A 22,906-nucleotide genomic window follows, 5' to 3' on the forward strand; every position below is an offset into this window, starting at 1 on the left:
TTGACACTTATTGTGACGAAACGTTTTCCAACTAGAAAATTCCAAGTATTTAATTATATTACTGCAGATGTTTAACAGCGATAGATTATTTTTGAATGACTTTTAGAATATATTGCATTATTCCCTTTATATTGGTGCAAGTCACGTCGGAAAGATCGTATTTACGAGTCGAACGCACATGAAGTCGTAAATACGAGTGGGAATCTCGGGATTTGGGGGCGTGTCAGTGAGAAACATGGCGGAATACCAAAATACTTAACAGTGACATTGTCAGGCTTTTTAATTTACAACAAAATAAGCCAACTGCCTGCACAAAATATAATAGCATTGTAATATAACAATATAATATGTGACGATAAAGTTTACAGTGGCTTCATAGATTAATTAAAAACATAACAAAGCAAAACACACCTCTACATTAATTTTCTAAAAGTAGAGTTTAAAAACATTGCTGTATTTTTGTGTAGTTTGTTAAGAGAAGGACCACCGCCATCTTGCTGCTGAGACTTGAACGCACCCGACGTCGTAAACACGACTTCCCAACTCGTAAATACGAACTTCCCAGGTACGCACCATATATTTCTGGCAAGTTATCAGTCACATGACACCATTATAAAGGAGCCCATGTTATTTTCTGTATATGAGGAATATTTGACTCCAAATTTAATTTTGTTGTCCATGCAAATCATCAATATCCACAGGAAAGCTTTGTTTTGTTGTTTTGTTATGGACAAATACACTGACCTTGACATCTGTCAGCCTTAGTTATTATGATCTATCGTGATCAATTTGTACACACTTCCATTTTCCACATTTTTGTGCATGCATATTTTCCGCCTAAGCCAGAATTCAAGTGCACAGTTCAAGTGCACTTGTTCTAAATGGGCAGTGAGTCACCTGAATATTACAGTCTTCCTGTTCTCACTCGCTTGCAATGACATCATCCTTTCCGACAGCCGTTGGGCTCAGCATTCCTGCACACACTGTTGCGGTGCTTCTCAGCTGTGAGATTTCAATGGCTAATTTATAGATTAATTACTGCTCTAGAAAACTCTAAAAAGGAATGTGCTGATTAACATGTATGAAAGTTTTAGTTTAAAGTGTGTAAGCTTTATAAAAGCCTGTCTGATTGTTTTAAACCTGCATACAAACTTCATTATTCACTGCAGCTGGGCCAACACATTGCTGGCAGGGATTTCAGTTTGCTGAAATGCTGGGATGGTTTCAGATGAGGATGAGGACGAGGTAGAGACAAATCACTGACTAGAGGAAGAGGATTGAAATAGACTCAAAGTGACTCTGTTTCTACGGTAACTGTGGATGGGGAGGTACGAGAGATGAGAGCGAGGCAAAACAAACGCTGGCGCTGCCACCGTGGCAACAGCTACATCATTGGTTCTTGTTTCATAGTAAAGACGTGTTAAAAAAAAAAAAAAAATCACAAGAGGCCCAGGAGACACCGCCCTCACAACTGCATGTTGCATCAGAAAGATCCTACAAGAGGAAGAGCAAAACACACAAACACATCACATGCTCCACTTCACTCTACAGCCCCCTCCTTCCTCCCCGCTCTCCCGCCAAAACATCTCAGCGAGTAAATCCTGCCTAGAAACCAAACAGCTGACTTCTGCCTCGCTGTGATTGGTGCAGCTCCCTAGCAACGGCGTGTGTTAATTCAGCCAATCAGGCGCTGAGTTTTCTGCACTTTCAACCAATAGCAGGCAGCCCCAGCTTACCCAGGCAGTAACAGTGACTTGGTAACTGTCCGGAAGAACAGAAAGCAGCTGTGATTGGTGAGATCTGTGCTGCGTCCTCATTGGCTGCTCATGACGATCTCTCAGTCATTCATATGTTTTTGCGGCTGCTCTCTTTTGCCCTGAAGGGATACACCCACAGCAGAAGGTCAACTTCTCTTCATCCTGATTGGCCGAGCAGCAACGTGGACTCCTAGTAACAAACCACAATTGCTAAAACAGGGTGTGGTTAGGCTTCTGTCAGTCATCCAAATGCTAGCCAAACATGATGTTGTTGCTGCCGGCCTGCACTTACTAAGAAGTATTTTGTATGACAAACAGGCCTTCATTAACACACTTGTAATATCTGGGAGTAAAATTCATACTTCTCATGTTGCTGGTGCAGTTTCACTGTACATGTTTGTTCACACATATTTGTATTACTGCAACAGTGTTTGCTAAGATTCACTGCTAGTATTTGCGTAGCTCCTGCTAGGCATCTGTCAGTTATTTTATGTCTAATTTTAGTTATGATCTAGATATCACAGAGAGATTTTCATCATTTACAACTTCATATTTGAGGTCTAACTGGTCCAGAAAGTGTTCACTTGTCATTCTCTTGTGTTTAAACTTTAGATGCATGGAGAGCAGCGCATGATTCACCTAGCAAGAAGAATGAGTCCCCAGACGACGACTGCAGCTCACGAACACAACCGAAGATGAATCAGAAGTGACATCATGGCTGTAAGATTGCATGACATCATGCTTGAAGGTTGACAGATTAATATGTCAAATTTGAATCAGAAGGAACTGGCGAAGAAATGATCGGCGTTAATGATCTGGATAAATATAATCAGTTTAATAAATAAAGTATTTTTTTGCATTGTTGATACAGCAGGCTGCTTTAAGTTATAAACCAAAATGGCAGGAATCTAAGGCTTAGATATTCAGTCAAATATTTGATTTATAAGGATATAAAGTCACTCTTCTAACACATACACATATATACTTGAAGCAGTGTTGTTATTGTTAACTAAAACAATTAAAAATGATGTACTAATGCAAATAAATTTATAAATAAATAAAATAATTCCATACCCGTAAGACCTTTGTTCGTCTTCAGAACACAAATTAAGATATTTCTGATGAAATCCGATGGCTCAGTGAGGCCTCCATTGGCAGCAAGATAATTAACACTTTCAGATGCCCACAAAGGTACTAAAGACATATTTAAAACAGTTCATGTGACTACAGTGGGTCAACTTTAATATTATAAAGTGATGAGAATACTTTTTGTGCGCCAAAAAAACAAAATAACAACTTTATTCAACAATATCTAGTGATGGCCGATTTCAAAACACTGCTTCATGAAGCTTCGAAGCTTTACGAATCTTTTGTTTTGAATCAGTGGTTCGGAGCGCATATCAAACTGCCAAAGTCACGCCCCCCAGTGGTGAACCATTGAAATTTCAAAACACTTATAACATAACAAAACCTCATTTACTGAAATCACTTGACTTTGGCAGTTTGATGTGCGCTCTGAACCACTGATTCGAAACAAAAGATTCGTAAAGCTTTGAAGCTTCATGAAGCAGTGTTTTGAAGCCGCCCATCACTAGATATTGTTGAATAAAGTCGTTATTTTGTTTTTTTGGCACACAAAAAGTATTCTTGTCACTTTATAACATTAAGGTTGAACCACTGTAGTCACATGAACTGTTTTAAATATGTCTTTAGTAGCTTTCTGGGAATTGAAAGTGAAACTGTAAAAAGAGGCCTCACTGAGCCATCAGATTTTATCAAAAATATCTTAATTTGTGTTCCGAAGATGAATGAAGGTCTTACGGGTGTGGAACGACATGAAGGTGAGTGATAAATGACAGAATTTTCATTTTTAGGTGAACTGACCCTTTAATAAAATAATGTTTAATAATAATACATTTATTTAATATTTAATAATAAAAGCTATATAGAAATATAAATAAAAATAACAAATGTACTCAAACAGAATGAATTTAAAAATGTTAAAAAAATGAAAATTGAAGTGAATTCAAAATATTAATAAATGCTATAAATTATAACAGTGTAAAAATAATACTAATTTTTGAAGAAACGTTTATCAGTGTAGAATACTACAGTTATATTATTCGGTCATTTATTAAATTTGATGTTTGAATGCTTCTAGTCATTAGTGCACCTTCAAGATGATTTAATTAGTTAATTAGCCTGCTGATGCTGGATTCTTTACTAGACTAGCATATCCATGTCACTCCATATCTGACAAATTTTGACATTACCATTTTTATTTGTCATTGTACAATTAAAAAAGCTGTGGCAACTTTAGGCTCATATTCCTTGCCACTTTTGTACAACTGAAAACGTCAAAGATTTTAAGATGGTAAAATGTGTTAAACGCAGATGAGAGTACCACAACTACAGATACTCTTATTGTTAGCTGCAATCATATAGTAGCAACATTTGCCAAAGTATTAAAAAAAATGCATACATATAGATATGTGTGAGTATAGAAAACACTACTTTGGAAATCCCAGAGATGATGTCAACAACAGCAGCTCCGGATCAATGGAAACGTTTCCATCCTCAGCCGGAGCCCGAAGGGAAGATGGTGACAGGTGATGTCAGCAAACTGCAGCCTGGCATCCAATAGGGTCCCATGGGATCTCCTGTGTTGAGCCACCTGCATCCTATAAACCTGTATGAGTTCATTGATAGAACAGATGTCAAACAACCTTAGTACCACAAATTCAACTGGGCTCTAAAAATAGAAAAGAAAGCAGCGCACATTCCTGAGGTGTGAGATAGGCAGTTTTGTTTTCAGATGTGTCATACTGTATGTGTCAATCCACAGTTTATGTGTCTCCTCTAATAACTGAGATCAGTCTGAAAATATTTTGTCAGGGTTGGACATTCTTTTACATCTAATACTTAAAATCTTGTTTATTGAGGTCAGATCTCAATTTAATCTTTATTTCCCCTTTTGAAAAAAGAGCTGTACCTTTTAGGATAGTCACTTCACAGTGTCCAAAAAAAAAATAAAAAAATGTTATGGCGTGCTCTGCTGGCGAAACCCTGACACTGCATCGAAATATCAGCATTATATTCTTTTTCTGAGGAGAACCCTGTAACTTCATGGGCTTAGGACAGCTTGAAATGTCAAATTGAACTTTAAAACACCTTTCTAAATGTAACCTTAATTCCTAAAGAAATTCTCCAAATGAAAACCGAAGAAATTCTCCAAAAGAATGTTTCAAAGTAATCACTTTTGAGATGATCTTTTCAAGGCAACAGTTTCATAGAATGACCCCTGACATCAATATTAGTGAAAATCAACACTACAAATGAAGGAGGGAAATGTTCAGAATGACAGAACACAAACAAGAATATAACAGAGTAGCTTAAACACTGTTTTCAAAGTTATGTTTTTATGAGCTGAGGATGATATGACCATGCTAAGTTTAGCCATAATGCTTACTGTATTATATTTGATATGCAAATTTCTAAGGCCTCTAAATTATCAACATGATCAAAACTTTGCTGAAATACCTGCTGAACACAATCTACTACATGCCTTCTGCCATATGATTGATAGTTTATACATTTTTTAGCAAGTAAAAAGCCTTTTAGTTGTAAATCCATAAAATAATATTTATTTATTTCGGACTTGTTTGTTCAGCACATCCCACAGATGCTCAATTGGATTGAGATATGAGGAATTTGGAGGCCAAGTCAACACCTCAAACTCGTTGTTGTGCTCCTCAAACCATTCCTAAACCATTTTTGCTTTGTGGCAGGACGCATTATCCTGCTGAAAGAGGCCACAGCCACCAGGGAATACCGTTTCCATGAAAGGGTGCACATGGTCTGCAACAACGCTGGTGGTACGTGTCAAAGTAACATCCACATGGATGGCAGGACCCAAGGTTTCCCAGCAGAACATTGCCCAAAGCATCACACTGCCTCCGCCGGCTTGCCTTCTTCCCATAGTGCATCCTGGTGTCATGTGTTCCCCAGGTAAGCAACGCACACGCACCCGTCCATCCAGGTGATGCAAAAGAAAACGTGATTCATTAGACCAGGCCACCTTCTTCCATTGCTCCGTGGTCCAGTTCTGATGTTCACGTGCCCACTGTTGGCGCTTTCGGCGGTGGACAGGGGTCAGCATGGGCACCCTGACTGGTCTGCGGCTATGTAGCCCCATACGCAACAAACTGCGATGCACTGTGTATTCTGACACATTTCTATCAGAACCAGCATTAACTTCTTGAGCAATCTGAGCTACAGTAGCTCGTCTGTTGAATCAGACCTCACGGGCCAGCCTTCGCTCCCCATGTGCATCAATGAGCCGCCCATGACCCTGTCGCCGGTTCACCACTGCTCCTTCCTTGGAGCACTTTTGATAGATACTGACCACTGCAGACCGGGAACACCCCACAAGAGCTGCAGTTTTGGAGATGCTCTGACTCAGTCGTCTAGCCATCACAATTTGGCCTTTGTCAAACTTGCTCAAATCCTTACGCTTGCCCATTTTTCCTGCTTCTAACACATCAACTTTGAGGACAAAATGTTCACTTGCTGCCTAATATATCCCACCCACTAACAGGTGCCGTGATGAAGAGATAATCAGTGTTATTCACTTCACCTGTCATGTTATGCCTAATCAGTGTATATAAATGCATTTTATGTAAGTAGTCTGTTATAGAGTTATAACGATCTCATTTGCATTACAAGCTGTCAGAATTTCATCTTTTTGGCCATACAAATATTAGCAACTACACCAAATTGCATATTTTGGCTCTGTTTGGGACTCTGAATAAAATTGAGGTTTTCCTCCTCGAGTATGAGCTCCATATTCTCACTATATCATATTGTAACAATTAGTCCACTGAGGCGAGTTTGAGAACCCAAGTGCAGTTTTATTAAACAAGATGTGTGAACAATCCATAAACCAAACACTAGACAAAAGACTTCACTAAGCTAAACCTGACATGACTTGACTTATGAACTTGACCTGAACAAACAAACTCACCACAATGAGTTACACAAACAAAGCTAGACAAAGGAACCAGAGGGCTATAAATATACAAGTGTAATGAACAAGGGACACCTGTCCACAATCAAAACAATGAACCAGTCAGAGAACATGACATAAGACATGGCAAGAACAAAATAACAGACATAAAACCCAAGCAAAAACAGATGTGACAATACTATGTGAGCCATAAAAGCCTGATCCATCAAATTTGATACTCAACATTTTAAAGATTTAGTTTAAAGGTTCGATAAACTGTATTAAAAAAAATTAAAACTATTATTTCATATATTAGGCTTTACAGGGTTAAAATCGGATCAGTCACTAATAGATCACATTGCATTAAGAATGTTGAAACAAAATTTGCCATTTACCTATACAGAATGTGTACCGAATCTTGACAAAATGAGGAATTTTAAATGATCCAGATCAGGTGATTGACAATATGCGTAAATACTATAGTGGCAGCAGTTTATAATCATGATTAAACTGCTCTTTCTCATACATTAGACCAAAGTACTTCTCGAAATATTTGTTTGGAAAAAAGGTCTAAATGTTTCAAGTCATTAGTGACCTGCTCCAGTGTCAAATTTTCATAATGCTTATCAATATTCCTTCATATTATATATCTGTACAACATACTGTATGTTTCAATTCAACAGAAAGCCATTCCAACTCACAAGGTTGTATTTGTTTGGCTGATGTCCTCTGTGATAAAACACCTCATTTGTTAAACAGATGATTTACTATTTACCACACTGTGAGCTTGATATGAACACAGGGCTTCTTTTTACTAAATCCTTGTTGCGCACAAGGATATGTTTGTATTTGTAAGACTTGAGATTGTATCTCTGTTTTTTTTGTGGTAATCAGTTGTACTGATCTTTTCTGGTAACAATGGCAGTGATAGTAAGTCATCAGTGATGTCAGTAATACTTTACATTTTAACCACAACATGAGAGAATATGTCAGTCAGTCACTGTAACTAATGTAAAAAAGTTACAAACTACTAAATTTTCTAAGTTTCCTTAATTTAAAAAATCCTATTGATACAATTTCATTAAAAAAAATGCTCAATAAAAAAAAATAATATAATTAATGCAAACGGCAAACCAAATACATTTCTTTGTAACTTTTTCTCAGGGAAAGTTTCTTGAAAGTCAATTTCTTTATAGACACAAACTTTAAATGTGCTGATTACAAAAAAATGTTGAAAATATTTTTATAAAATTTCACGTTTACTGCAGCAGACCAAGTGTAAGCAAAAAATGTAAACAAAACTGTCAAATAACGTACCAAGATGTCAAACCACTGTTGTTTTAATTACTCATTCGTATAAAACTACAACATTTAAAATCCATGACTTGTCTGTTGTCTGTTTAACATTTTTTTGTTTTTATATTTTACTGTATCACCTTATTTGATTCTTTATATTTGTTGATGCTCATGTTCGTATAATGATGCCTGTTCTCTTGTACAAGCATCTCATTGTGTGTCATTGTCCAGTTGCATATAAACCTCAAGTTTACGATCTACTTTACAACATGGAAAACCGAAACTCTTTTCTTACTGAGGTCTCAATATAGTCATCTAACTGTAAAGAGTATGGCTGTTCAGGAGTGTCTCATCCCTCTGTTCTCCGTTAGCTGGTTTGCATGAAGAGACGTGGTTAACAAAAACAGAAAACCACAGCGGGAGGGAGGAAATGCTACATGCAAAATGAAGTTCCACCTATATCTGATGAAATGATACAAGTATTTGTAAAGACTCAGCATCTCTTCACCAGGTAAGAAGTTTGCTTCAGTTATCTTATAAGAGGGAAAATAAAGTGGTAAAATAACACAATGCAATTCAGTAATGGATTTTACATTTTGTTTTACGCTGGTTTACTTTTAAAGTTTTTGCTTTTTCTAATTTCTTTAAAATAATTTTGAATAAAAGCATCTGCTAAATGTAAATGTACCTCACTGCATTGGAATTGGGAATTAATTTGTTGATTTTATCCCAGGTCTATGGCCTTTGACTCAATATTACATAACACTGTATCAGAGAATGTGATGTTGGATTCTCTGTCTGGGACAGTTCGTTTTTCATAGGATAAAAAAAATAATAATTCTGGTCTTTTAATTTTTTTGAGACATTGGCAATGCAAAAACTTAAAAAAACAAAATAACTAATCCTTTCAAGGCTTTAATTAAAAATTGTATCTTTAAAGATAACTCTTGTTCTTATTGTCTATAAGCAAAAAGAAAAAAAATGGTACATTTCATGTTTTACTCTTTTCTTCTTGCAGCTCTTCAATGTTTTTGAGGAACCTGGAGATCCTGTCAGGGATGAAGTTGAACATCTGTAGTCTCCTGTTCATTTTATCTGCCCTCTTATGCGTATCTTCAAAAAAAGATGAAAACGAATGTAAACATTCTAATAAACCTGAGTGTGCTCTTTATAAAAAAGAAATTCAGAAAAAATCAGACAACGGTAATGATGCTGAGAATTTAATCTTCATACTCGGTACAGATGGATTCATGGGATACATGGAAACAGGTGATTCAAATGGGAATGTAAAATACTGTAAATAATGTAGTGGATTAATATTTCTATTATGTAACATAAAAATTACTTTTTGGTGAACACATTGTTTATCATTTGTCCTTTAAATAGGTGATTGCTGGAACGTAACACAAAACCAATCTGTTACTCTGTGCAATTCTTCTGGATTGTCAGGTGAGGAGAAACCAAATGTGGCCTAAACCATATTAAAGAGAGAAATATTCTACATACTTGTATAAACATTCCTCAAAATGTATTTTTGTTGCAGTGTAATAATATATTTAAGTACTGAGTAATATTAAGTAACTACATGTATTTACTATAGGGTTAGAGTTAGGATAAGGGTTTGGTTTAGGGTTAGTTGCATGTATTTATGCATAATTTATAGTTATTACTACAGTAACTACATGTAACATGTTTAATAGGGACACTGTAAAATAAAGTGTTATTGTATTTTGTTTTGCATGTCTTCATCTCCAAAACAAAGAAAAAGAAAGCCAAAATCTTCTGTTCCATTAACAATGTATAATAGGCCATTTTTAAAATCTCAGTGTCATTATACATGCTTTAAAGTTTGCAGTGGTTGATACTGGACAAATCTTTTCTTCTGTATTGTGACATACATCTGAGTGTAATGGATTATTGAAAAAGAAAAAAATGTCCACTCTTAGAAAAAGGTAAAGTGGGGTTTTATATAGAACTAAATTAATGAATTAAAACTAAATCTATAAAATGATCCCATGATGGGAACCCCTAAAATCTTTCATATATGAAGCGCCTGACAGAACCTTTAAGGTTCTATATAACCTTTCCTTTTAAGAGTGTAGGATGAGAAGTCAAAGGCTGCGCCTACTACTTTATACTACATTCATACTACATTGAACATACTTTTTTTTTTAATGGTCATAAAGTAAGTACTTATTCAACAGAAGTACCTACTCAGAGAATATGCAAATTCCAGTTGCAGCAAGACTGTATAAATATCCTGGAAAGGCACCTTGAAAGTCTGAAGTTTTGCCGAAGATTAAGTTATGATATTTTGAGGTGAAAAAGTAAATAAGTCATGTGCATAGATGCACTTTTACAATAAGATCAAGAACATGCATTTAAATGCAAATAGATGGGGTGAGTTGTGTTTTAATGGCCACTTTAAAATTATTGTTTGTTTGTTTTTTGTCTTTTTTTTGTCTTTCTGCAGAGAGGAAACTATTCAGTATCACTGTTTTTTCATTCAAAGAAGATGAGACCAAACCAACATACAGCAGTGGTGGGTCTAAAGTAGACTTTCCTGTCTTGGGCTTTTGTATGAGCTGCTTAGCGCCACTATCCATAATGAAAACCTGTGGATGTTATTTAGGAAATCAAATGATTTGTTATTTATTTTTAGCCCAGAGTAACCTTGTTTTCTAACCTGTTGTTTTGCAGATTATGTGAATATATCTACACACTCACCATACGAACTCAACATAAGCAGACCAATTATACCTACGTTTGTCTGTGTATTAGAAGGGTGCTGCAGTAATCACACTTGGACAAACTGGATTACAGGAGGTGAATATAGGATATTTCATTTTGCTTATATTTATTTGGTATATGTCCAGTTTTAATTTATCTAGACTTTTGCGCTATATTAAGTGTTCTGATGCCATATTATACAAAATTTAGAAAAAAAAAATTAGATTATTAAAGCTGCAAGCAGCATTTACCGGGGTTCAAGCATTTAAGGCCTTTAAGCACATAAAAAGGTATTATATTTTATTTGGCAAGCATGTAAACACTTAGATCATAGATGGAAAAGACCATTTATAGCCAATAGAGGCAATTTAGTAAGGAAAAGTATGTTTTTTAAAGGTTTTTTGACAGTTATAGCGCCACCTATTGCCTGATCTCCACCACTTTTTTGGGGTGTCTTTTAGAGTGTGCCCATACATATGCATGTTAATTTTGGTGAAAATATTTCATTTCGTTTTGAAGTTATAGATACTTATATATATGAGAGCATAAAAAATGACCGTAGAACATCTTTGATTGGATTTTTTTGCCATTTCCTATCAAAATTTTCACATTTGGGCTTTTACATTTAGTTAATCAACTTAGGTTTCATGTTTCCTACGCTGGTTTCGTCTCGATCGGATTAACGGTTTCGAAGATATTCGCAGAAGTTTTTTAAGCACTAAATCACAACGTTGCACAAACCATAAGCCAAAACCTGGCAAGTCTGGTATCGTTGGACTCGGCAAGGTGTCAGGAAAATAGGTCGACCACACCCAAAGTTATACACATTTTCATCCAAAACCATTAAAAACATATGTTTTTTAAAGGTTTTTAACAGTTATAGCGCCACCTATTGTCCGATCTCCATAAAAATGGGCATGCTTCTTTAGAGTCATATGCTGCATGTGCTCACCTATTTTTGTGAAGTTCTGAGTTTTCGTTTAGACTTTATAGGCTAAACGAAAACTCAAAATATTGTGGGTATATTTTTGGTATATTTAGCCAAGCCCACTTTCTAAATGACCCTGTTAAAGCGACCCAAAGGGTAAAATTCAACTTTTTTTTGATAATTATTGATCTAGAGAGTCCAGAGAATTGTCCTGCACTGGTTTCGTTCCGATCGGGCAAAAAACCTAGGACTAGTTCGCAAAAGTAGGTTTTTCACATATTTGCGAATAATTAATGAACGATTTGATTGACAGCATTGAGTTCTTCAGGCAAAGTTGTTCAGCATGAGGAGATCTATCAAATGATATTCATATTGTGTGGATCTGTGAAACACCACGTGATTACTGAGGCATAAAACTATTTAGCGCCAACTTGTGGCCGATTTCTTTCAAAATTCTTACTGACCTCTAGGGCCATGAGGCGAACATACCCACCGAGTTTCGTTCCGATCGGCCTCCGTTAACCTTGTGTAATAATTGCTCAAACTTCATTGGCCGATGGCGGCCATGTTTTTTGAGATATGCCAATGTCCTCATAGACTATCGTGCCCCCTTGGACCAAGACACTGCATACCAAATTTCAAGTCAATAAGACTAACGGTTGCATAGTTACAGCTGTTTTCAAGTTTTTTTTCATGTTATAGCGCCACCTAGTGTCCAATCGACACGATTTTTTTATCGTGACCAAAGACTGAGCCCCTACACATGTGTACCAAGTTTGGTGCCAATATTTCATTTCGTTCTTGAGTTATAGCAATTTTAGTAAAAGTGTCTCCTCCCATTACAGAGATTTTTACGCCCCTTAGCGACCATTAAATAAAATTTCAACTTTTTTTGATCATTGTTGATATTCGGACTCCAGAGAACATCTCTGCACTGGTTTGGTTCTGATCGGGTGAAAAACCTAGGAATAGTTTGCAAAAGTAGGTTTTTGTTCATCATGGACTCAGCTTTCCAGTGATATAAGGCACTTGAGTCTGGGACAAACGGTTTAGGAGTTATGACCCACTTGCGCTTTTGATCGCTGTAGCGCCACCTATTGGCCAATTTCAGCATTATGTGCTTGAACCCCTAATAACCTATTCACTGAACACAGAATATCAGTTGAAGTTAACTTCACTTGACAAATTATTTTCGCTCGGAACAACCTGCATTCGAAAACATATAATATTGTCAAATTCTAAAAACTTAAACTGAATGATAAATATCTGTTGTGATGTTTAAAAGGAAAGTTAACAATTTTAAAGACTGATTCATAAAGTATCTAAAGACTCATTTACAACTGATATCAAAAGGTTGTCAAAATTTTGGTTGATCCATTCACAAGTACTCAAGCAAAACACATTACTGCTAACATTTGGTATTTAAATTGTTTGGGTTTGCAGTACGAATGCAATTGTAGTCACATTGTCCACCTCAGAAATGTGGTTAAAAGTGTACAAGCTCAAAACACTTTGAAACTAGATTACACCTATATTTATCTTTGTCCACTTGTAATCAGATCAAAAAGGGTAACGCAGTACAAGTAACTTGAGTTATGTAATAAGATTACTTTTTTCAAGTAACAAGTAAAGTAACAAATTACTTTTACATTTACAACAAAATATCTATATCTTTTTAAAAATAAGTAACACAAGTAACTTTGTTTTCCCATTTATTGACTAACAGCTCTCCTGTCCTCATGTTGAGAGAAATCAGGAGTAAGTGCAGAGGTGTTGTGTGTAAACATGATGGTTATTGTAGTTCTAGATTAAATGTGAGCATGCATTTTCTCATCTCACTTGCACAAAAACAGATTCAGTATAGACCCTTTTCATAGACTGTGATGATGCATTTTAACAGTCATTAATATCGTAAATCCTGCAAAGTTATTTAAATTTTCATTTTTTTAAAAAATGTATGTACATTTATAACAGTATACGTAAGCAATAAGGTACGAGAGGCTGTGCTGTATCGTGAATAATTCCTTCTCCTTTGTCATTTCACTTTTGCCGTGAAAGGGCCTCGACATTTGCCCAAAACAGAACTTTTATTTTTTGTTTTTTTTCTTATTGTTATAAAACAAAAAAGCAAGCCCAGCCCAGATGAGAACAAGTAATGTAACACATTACTTTCCATAAAGTAAAATGACTAAGTAACACAATTATTTTTTTAGGGAGTACCTCAATATTGTAAAGCATTACTTTTAAAAGTAACTTCCCCAACACTGATGACAACACGTAAATAAGGCCTAAATGCCACATACGGATTTTCCCTTCGATCATTATAAGCCATTCAGTTTTGAAGTTTGTAATCTATGTAGTGTTGCTTATAGTGTTGCTGAAATTACATGCATTCACTTTAAGCGTGTTGTTGGTCTTTTGCAGTTCAGATATCTGATAGTTAAGAGCATATTTTTGTTCTTTTTATTAAAGGTTGTAATTGGACCCTTCCAAAACATTTTGCAGTCACAAGTAAGTGTTATCCCAACAGTCTAAATATGATGTTTAAGATATAATAAGTGTCATCAGATGCTGTATATGTTATCATTTTGTGTTGTGTGTATATAAGAATGTAGTATGACCTGCCTGAATCCCACAACGGCATGTGAGAAAGCAGAATATAATCCCACATGCAAGGGTAAGAATGTGTTTCAATATGCCTAATTTTCTAAATCAGACGTTTCTGCTTTAATAACTTTTTGAACAGACTAAAAGTGCCATCTAATCACAATGCTGTATATATTGCTCTTAATCATTCTATCTTCATTTGTTTACGTTTAATTTTAATGTATTTACACAGATGATAATGCAGGCGATGAAAGCAAAATGAACACCATTAGGATATCTAACAAAACTGCAACTTGTTTTAAGTGTGGAAGTCCGTTTCAAAAGTTGGAAGAATTCCAAGATATACCCTCAGAAATGTCAAATCTATTTAATAATACTAATAAAACAGAGGTAGATGCTGGGGCAGCTGTGTAAGTACTCTTTTTAAACATATGTGATTTAAGTCTAGTCAGTTGTTTTTAGAGAATATTAATTAAACAGGCATCAGTTTATCTTTTAATTTACAAAAGTAATGACCATATTCAGATGTCCATCATAACTTCTTGCACTTAATATTGCAATTAAGGGATGTATATGAGAATTTTTTTAAATCTTTATATTTTCTTTCATTTCATAATAAGCAACTTTATCCATATTACATAGGGGAGACCGGGGCTAGTTGTCACAGGGGATTTATCCCATCTAAACCACTATGTAGTACCTGCTGTCTCAATGGTTGTAAATTGTACCATTTTCTTTTTAGTTTCCTCTTATATCAGAGATATTATCACAACAAAAACGCAAATCATTTTGTATCTTTGTATAGTGTGGTCATGAAAAATCTCACCAATCTGGTATCTTTGATGAAGAATTTGACCATAGCATCTATATCCATGGGTAGCATTAAAGGGGTTTTAAAGAAAATTCAAAATGTGACTGATATCAAGAAGGCCGCTTTCATCTACTCTTTAGAAACTGGCATCAAAGTAAGTGGACAGATGACAAACATACACATCTTGTTCAACTTTGCATAATGTGGTGACAAAAATGTTTCTCCTTAAAAACATGTACCTCAGCACTGAAATTGCCTTATGTTTGCAGGTTATAGATGATTTTTCCGTACTGAATAATTATTCCAACGCTTTCACTATTCCAAAGGAAGCCTCTCTGCAAGCGTTCAACAAAAGTGCAGGAAATGCTTTTTTGGGTCTTTTCAGATTTCCCAGCATGACAAAGGTATAAAAAAAAAAAAACTTTTTTAATTCCTGTATGCAGGAAAACATAACCTGTTTCATGTCGTACGCACAGGTAATACACAAGGAAAGCATGTGCTTAACTACAAAGGCTGGCTTGCATTTTGTTTTCATACTGACAGAGTTTATGCTTATATAGAGAGTTATATTTATATTGCAAAAGACGTATAAAGGTTTATAGTGCACTTTCAGAGTTTCTATCATGTTCAATATGCTGGAAAAACAGGCTTGGTCAAGTTTTATGATGTGTTTAAATGATTTTAACTCATTGTGCATTATAACAGAATGCATTTTTGGCTACTTCTAAACAAGTGATTTTAGTGAAACTAATAATAAAAAACATAATCAATAATACCTGTATTCATAAAATGTGTGGCTTAAAAATAAAAATAAAGTAGGACATTTTGTAGGTATGCAAATCCTGAGTATCCTGAACGTGTAAATGCCTGTTTCATGAACAGTGTTCAGGACATTTTGACTACTGACATTGATCTTATTTAATCTTAACTGTGATGTAAATCAAATTGTGTTTCTATATAGAAGCCTAAATTCTTAGCAATCAAAAAACAAAAACAATATCATTGCATTTTTATTAAAGGATGAAAACAACAGTACAGTTTTGGGGAATGAAGTTTATGCAATCGAAATGGGCACAGGCATTTCAAATCTGACTGAAAACATCAGTTTGGTCTTCAGCAATAAAGAGGTAATGAATGATGCATGGAAAAAAGTATTTCTAATATTCTAAATGTGTCTGAATCTTATTTTCTAAAACCCTGATTTATTTCTCTGCAGCAGACGAAAGGAACTTGTCATTCATGGGATGGACGTGGTCTGTGATGCTTTTGTGTTTTATATATTTATATAGCCTGAGTTTGAGGGAATATGGATATGATAAATATCCATACAGCATATCAAGAATATATTATGCTCGATTTACTGTATGGATATTTATATATATTATATATTATTTATATAAAATCTTAATGGAAAATGAGAATGGACTATTTCAGTTTGTGATTCGTATTCATAAATAAATTTTAAAAATTTTTTGAATATGAATCACATTAACTCTTGTTCCATTAAGATTTTTACAAAATGTTTTATTAAGCTCTAGGTTTTTTTACTCATTTAAAATTCTTAATTCATAATATGAATAATACGTAGGGATTATTCAATTCAATTTGATGAAATTTTACTATGCAATTGAAATTCATAAATCTTAAAAAAAATGCTTAAAATTGTTTTGAGTGTAGAAGTATAGAGAACTAGAGTCTTAATCTTTTAGGCCATGAGTGTGAATCATGAATGTCAATTTCTAATCATAAATCAGCCATGATGTCAAATAACATTCATTAATTCTCTCTAAATCAATTCAAAACTAACCAGTTCCTTCTTTTCATCAGGAAATAAGCCAAACTGGACAACTGAAGGGTGCTTTACTGAGTCCAGTGAAAGTAAGATTACATGTAATTGCCAACACTTGACTTTCTTCGCTGTGCTTATGGTAGGTTCTCCATTTCCTCCGAATCTGTGAAATTTGCTTCGCTAAAGCTAGAGTCAGAGTATAAGTTCTCTACTGGCACCTTCAGATTTGTGTTTATTTATTTCACTACATTTTGTGTTTACTGAATCCTTAAGATTGCAAATGTCCAAACAGACCTGTACAGTGTAACTGAACAATGTTTTAATACAGACCCCTCCAGATGTAACCATTTCTGAAAGTGACCTTGTCAATCTGACCTACATCACGTACATCGGCTGCGGCCTCTCCATGTTTTTCCTGGGAGTCGCATTTTTTATTCACTTCCTCTTAAGGTGAGATATGATTCTCTGTACCACTGCTCATAAATGTGAGATCCCCAATATGATCTCATTAATGGACAGCTTTTGTGGCATAATTTTGACTACATAAAGTGCCCCTATTATGCTTTTTTTAGATAATACTTTCCATGTAATATAGATGTTCGTGAATTTGTCGGCCGGATATGTCATTGAGGCTGCCTCATTTCAGTAAAGCAACCATTACATTCCAAAATCATAAAGAAATTGCAATTGTTTATGCTTTACAAGGAATAGCAGTCAGATTTATAATGGTTACTTTTCTGAAATGAGACATTCTTGATGATGTATGTGGCCGACAAATTTGACCTCTGGCCTTAAAAATAAGACACAAGAAAGAACTGATTCTGAACTGAGTCATCAGTAATAGAGTGGTGGAACTTTGTAGGCCAATCGGCGGTTAGCATTAGGCTGGTTCCCTCTACAAAAACCCAATAGGATTTTCCCATAGGCTTTTGGATTATCACAAAAAATAAGTAATAAATAATCTCAGTTTACTGTTGAATTAAAACCAGGATCAAAGATTTAAAGTAAATTTATTATCAAAGGTAACCCTTAGTTGTGCAACCCACCCTGAATCATTTTTAGTTCACAAAGAACGGATCCAAAATACTGATTTAGTTTTTGCATTTTAAATTTCAGGAAAGCGAAGGCCACTAATTCAGCCCACGTGCTGATGAATCTCTTTTTTGCACTGTTTCTGCTCAACGTGGCCTTCCTGTCTAATGAATACGTTGCACGTGCGAATAGCCACAACGCCTGCAAGGTCATGGCTGCATTCATGCACTACTGCTTGCTGGCCAGTTTCACCTGGTTTGCGGTGGAGGCTTTACACCTCTGCCTGCAAATGGCCAGACAATCAGGCGTCATCAAACATTACATCCTCAAGATCTCTGTGATTGGGTGGGGTGAGTTCAAAAACTTTAAATATGCATGCTGAAATATGTGATCAGATGCACAATTTTGCACAATTATTTCTCTATTCAGACTGTTGATTGTTATACTATAATTGCGTTGTCAACCATTTGTTTCAGTTCCTCCTGCTCTTATTGTCAGTATCCTTTTTGTCTTGCGCAAATATGGTGAGCAGACCATACAGACAGAGTCAAGCAATGTAACCATGTAAGTATGTAAGGATCTTCTATGACATCTTTGCACAAACCCTCCTTGGGAACCTTATTTTTTTTTAGAGTATATTTTTACTGTGGTTGAAAAATATCAAACATCATACCCTCACCGGTCACTTTATTAGGTACATCTTATATAGTACCGGGTTGGACCCCTTTTGCCTTCAGAACTGCCTTAATTCTTTTGTTGCATATATTCAACAAGGTGCTGGAAACATTCCTCAAAAATTTTGGTCCATATTGACATGATATCATCACATAGTTGTTGCACGTCCATGATGTGAATCTCCCACTCCTCCAGATCCCAAAGATCCTCTATTGGATTGAGATCTAGTGACTGTTGATGTCTTTTGGGTTTAGTGAACTCACTGTCATGTTCAAGAAACCAGTTTGAGATGATTTGAAACCAGTTTGAGATGACGGCGTGTTATCCTGCTGGAAGTAGCTGTCAGAACATGGGTACACTGTGGTCATAAAGTGATGGACATGGACAGTAACAATACTCGTGTAGGCTGTGGCGTTTAAATGATTGGTCCTAAGGAAATATCTCTCACACCATTAAATCACCATCCTGAACCATTGATAAAAGGCAGGATGGATCCATGTTTTCATGTTGTTTAAACCAAATTCTGACCCTACCATCTGAATGTCGCAGCACAATACGAGACTCATCAGACCAGGCAGTGTTTTTCCAGTCTTCTATTGAACAATTTTGGTGAGAGCGTGTGAATTGTAGCCTCAGTTTCCTGTTCTTAGCTGACGGTGTGTCTTCTGCTGCTGTAGCTCATCTGCTTCAAGGTTTGACGTGTTCAGAGATGCTCTTCTGCAGACCTCGGTTGTAACAAGTGGCTATTTAAGTTACTGCGGCCATTCTCCTCTGACCTCTGACATCAATAAGGCATTTTCACCCACAGAACTGCCATTCACTGCATGAAAATCCCAGTAGATCAGCAGTTTCTGAAATTCTCAGACCAGCCTGTCTGGCACCAACAACCTTACCACATTGAAAGTCACTTAAATCATCTTTCTTCCCCATTCTGATGCTCAGTTTGAACTTCAGCAGATTGTCTTGACCATGGCTGTGTTCGAAATCACCCCCTATTCCCTACATTACTCCGCTAATATAGTCCACATAAAGTAGTGAATCAAAACGAGTATTTCGGACACTGAGTGCGCCGGAAGGGCTGCCGCTTTTCCATAGTTTGTGCTTGATGTTTAAAAACATTTGAAACTTAGCAAACTGGCAGCTCCAGTAAGATGAAAAGATGTATCTTGAACTCTGTCATGGAAACTAGCATGTATAAACCTTAATTAAACAATTTAATGATCAATTAATAAGGAATTTATACCTATATGATATTACGCTGTACCCACATTGGACCAGCAGTTTGGAAAATAGATGGATGGATGATTAAGCTGTGGGCGCCATCTTCTGGTCAGACGCAGGAATTTATTCAGCACAGCACTCACAGTGAATTATGGGTATTCTGTAGCCGTTGAGTGTACATCGGTTGTACACTCATTATTGCGGTGCATTTTGGGATTGAATGAGTGCACTCGATATCATCCATTATGGTTTCAGACACAACTACAAATGTCTATTCCCTCAAATAGTGCTCTGTTTAAAGGTATAGGGGATGATTTTGGACACAACACATGCTACATGCCTAAATGCATTGAGTTGCTGCCATGTGATTGGCTGATTAGATATTTGTGTTAATGAGCAGTTGAACAGGTGTACCTAATAAAGTGGCTGATGAGTGTGTGTGTGTGTGTGTGTGTGTGTGTATATGTATATATATGTGAATATATATATATATATATATATATATATATTCAATTTAATTCTAAATTAAATAATTGCATTTTATAATTTCATTTTACTAAAGCCAAAACAAATTATGTATGTGAAATATTATCTGGAAAATATTTACATTCTATTAAGTTCAGAAAGTATTGTTTTTCTACACACTATTAAAATAATGTTAGATGTGTAAACTTAAAAAAAAAAAAAAAAAACAGATTTGGTTTAAAACTAGTCAATAATATAAACAGACTGCGTGAGAGTGTGGAAAATAATGGTCAGAAATCAAATTTACAAATTTTTCATGATTTACTTGGATACATGTAACATTATGGAAGTAATAGTTATGAGCATGAATATAGAAAAAAAAACGTCTGCACTATTTCCCCTGCAGGTGCTGGATTTTAGACACCACTGTCCACTACACCGTGAACATCGGTTATTACTGCTTCGTCTTCATCTTCACCTTCTCCACCTGCATCGTGGTGCTGCGATGGCTCTCCATGCTGAAGGTGAGCAAGTTTAACAAGGCTGTAAAGGTGAAACGCACAGGAACCGCCACCTTGGACGTCACCACCGTCCTGGGCCTCTGCTGTCTGCTGGGACTCACCTGGAGTTTCGCGTTCTTCAGCTACGGAGGTCTGCGTATGTCCTCGTACTACATATTCACCATACTAAACTCCTTCCAAGGTGAGAGCTTTTCTGCAGAAAATATTAAAGGATTAGTTCACTTTCAAATGAAAATTACCCCAAGCTTTACTCACCCTCAAGCCATCCTAGGTGTATATGACTTTCTTCTTTCTGATGAACACAATCAGAGTTATATTAATAAATATCCTGACGCATCCGAGCTTTATAATGGCAGTGAACGATACCAACAAGTGTGAGCTGAGGGAAGTGCCTCCCTCCACATCCATCCATTATAAACATACTCCACACGGCTCCGGGGGGTTAATAAAGGCCTTTAGAAGCGAAGTGATGCGTTTTGTGTAAAAAAAAAAAAAAAAAATCCATATTTAACAAGTTATGAAGTAAAATATCTAGCTTCCGCCAGAAGACCTTCTGTATTCAACTTACGAAGAATATTATATTACAGTAGTGTCCAAAAATTGTTTTTATTTATTAATTTTTTTTAATGACTCTACAAGTTCGATTAAACCATCAATATATTATATTAGGAAAATATTTTTTTATTTAAAAATATTTTTATTTATTTTTTTACATTTTAAATATAGGGGGAGAACAAAACACTAAACTTAGTTAAGGTCTTTATCTGACAAAAAAGCCAAACTACAGTTACAGATTTTATTTTATTATGCAAAAAAAAAAAAGCTTAAAAAAAAAAAAGCTCACAAGAAATTATCACAAGGATTGTGCGTTATTACAAATAATGCAATTGCAATATGCAAGCAAAATCCTTAACACATTTTTAATAATATTTGGATTTTTAATAATATTTTGGGTGAAAATGTTAATTTTCATGTTATATTATAAATACGCTTAAAAACGAAAACAAAATCCCTGTTCACAGCATGTTTGTGGTAAAATGTCTACTGGAATAATGTCCGCTGACCCAAACAGGCTAAAGGCCTGTTATACTATATTCTAATATACTATAAAACATGCATAATACCACATTCATTTTGTATTAAATGCTTGTGTTTTTAAAGGATTGTTCTTGTTCATATATTACGTGAAAACGAGCACCCTCTTTGGAGACTCAGTGCCATCAGAAGATAGCAACAACATGACTGAAGAAACCAACACAGAAAACCCATATGATAACCAACTACCACCACCCTCCAAAAAGGACTTCTGAATGTCGCCTCTGTATCTGTGCATTTGAAATGTCATATCTGTCTATAGATACTTCATTTGCAGTATTATAGTGAATTCAATGCAAATTTCTCCTATAACGTATGTGTTTCTGATGGCAGAATTTAAGAATTTGCTCTCTTTCAGTTCATGAGTTTGAATTGAATTGCTGACGCCCCACAGGAAGTTGAATTGAGTTGAGTTGTATTTGCTTTACCGCAGTTCCAATTTAGGAATTCAGTTCTGAAAGGGGCACAATCCAGCTGTATAATAATATAATCTTGATGTTTCTTTTTCATGGCTGCATTTTCTTAGAGAGACTGCTAGAAAAGTAACAGATTTTCATTATTATACAATGCTACTGATGCATTTGTTTTTACACTGTATATTATTTTATTCATGTTTATTTTTGTGGGCAAGATAAATAACAATTCTAACTCTATTATAATAGGAAAATGATACTATTTTTGTGATTTTTAGCTCCTTGATGAATTGCTTTGTTCCTCTCTTCTAAGTTACTTTGGATAAATGCTAATGCATAGATGTTAAAATGTTACAGTAGGTTATTATATTTTCTGTCTTCATAAGCTATTGATATTGGAAGGTTCTACACGGTCCTATACAAGTTTAACTTTCTGTGATGCTCTTGCCTGTAACATGTTTTACTGATGAGCAGAAACATAAACCCTGAAAAAATAATTACACTATGAACCCTGAGTTTTTTTATTATACTTGAAGATACTTTGGAAACTATATCATATCA

At 35.4% G+C, this 22,906-nt stretch overlaps 1 protein-coding gene across 2 annotated transcripts; it reads left to right on the plus strand.

The window, feature by feature from the left end:
- The first annotated feature begins 958 nt into the window (after positions 1 to 958).
- On the plus strand, positions 959 to 22,847 carry adgrg11 (adhesion G protein-coupled receptor G11). Of its 2 annotated transcripts, XM_051874592.1 has the most exons (20): positions 960 to 2,477; positions 5,546 to 5,765; positions 8,430 to 8,569; positions 9,077 to 9,327; positions 9,445 to 9,507; positions 10,532 to 10,600; positions 10,759 to 10,884; positions 14,189 to 14,227; positions 14,325 to 14,393; positions 14,556 to 14,733; positions 15,129 to 15,288; positions 15,404 to 15,538; positions 16,154 to 16,261; positions 16,351 to 16,387; positions 16,962 to 17,062; positions 17,252 to 17,373; positions 18,040 to 18,305; positions 18,432 to 18,519; positions 20,723 to 21,018; positions 21,999 to 22,847. In XM_051874592.1, exons 3-20 carry the CDS (start codon positions 8,496 to 8,498, stop codon positions 22,145 to 22,147), a joined length of 2,331 nt encoding a protein of 776 aa, XP_051730552.1. In that variant the 5' UTR covers positions 960 to 2,477; positions 5,546 to 5,765; positions 8,430 to 8,495; the 3' UTR covers positions 22,148 to 22,847. The 2 variants fall into 2 exon arrangements, with proteins under 2 accessions (XP_051730554.1, XP_051730552.1); XM_051874594.1 differs by having other exon boundaries at positions 959 to 2,477; positions 15,404 to 16,261.
- Positions 22,848 to 22,906: the final 59 nt, after the last annotated feature.

The sequence above is a fragment of the Ctenopharyngodon idella genome, chromosome 20 (genome assembly GCF_019924925.1).
Source record: "Ctenopharyngodon idella isolate HZGC_01 chromosome 20, HZGC01, whole genome shotgun sequence".
NCBI classification, from domain to species: domain Eukaryota; kingdom Metazoa; phylum Chordata; class Actinopteri; order Cypriniformes; family Xenocyprididae; genus Ctenopharyngodon; species Ctenopharyngodon idella.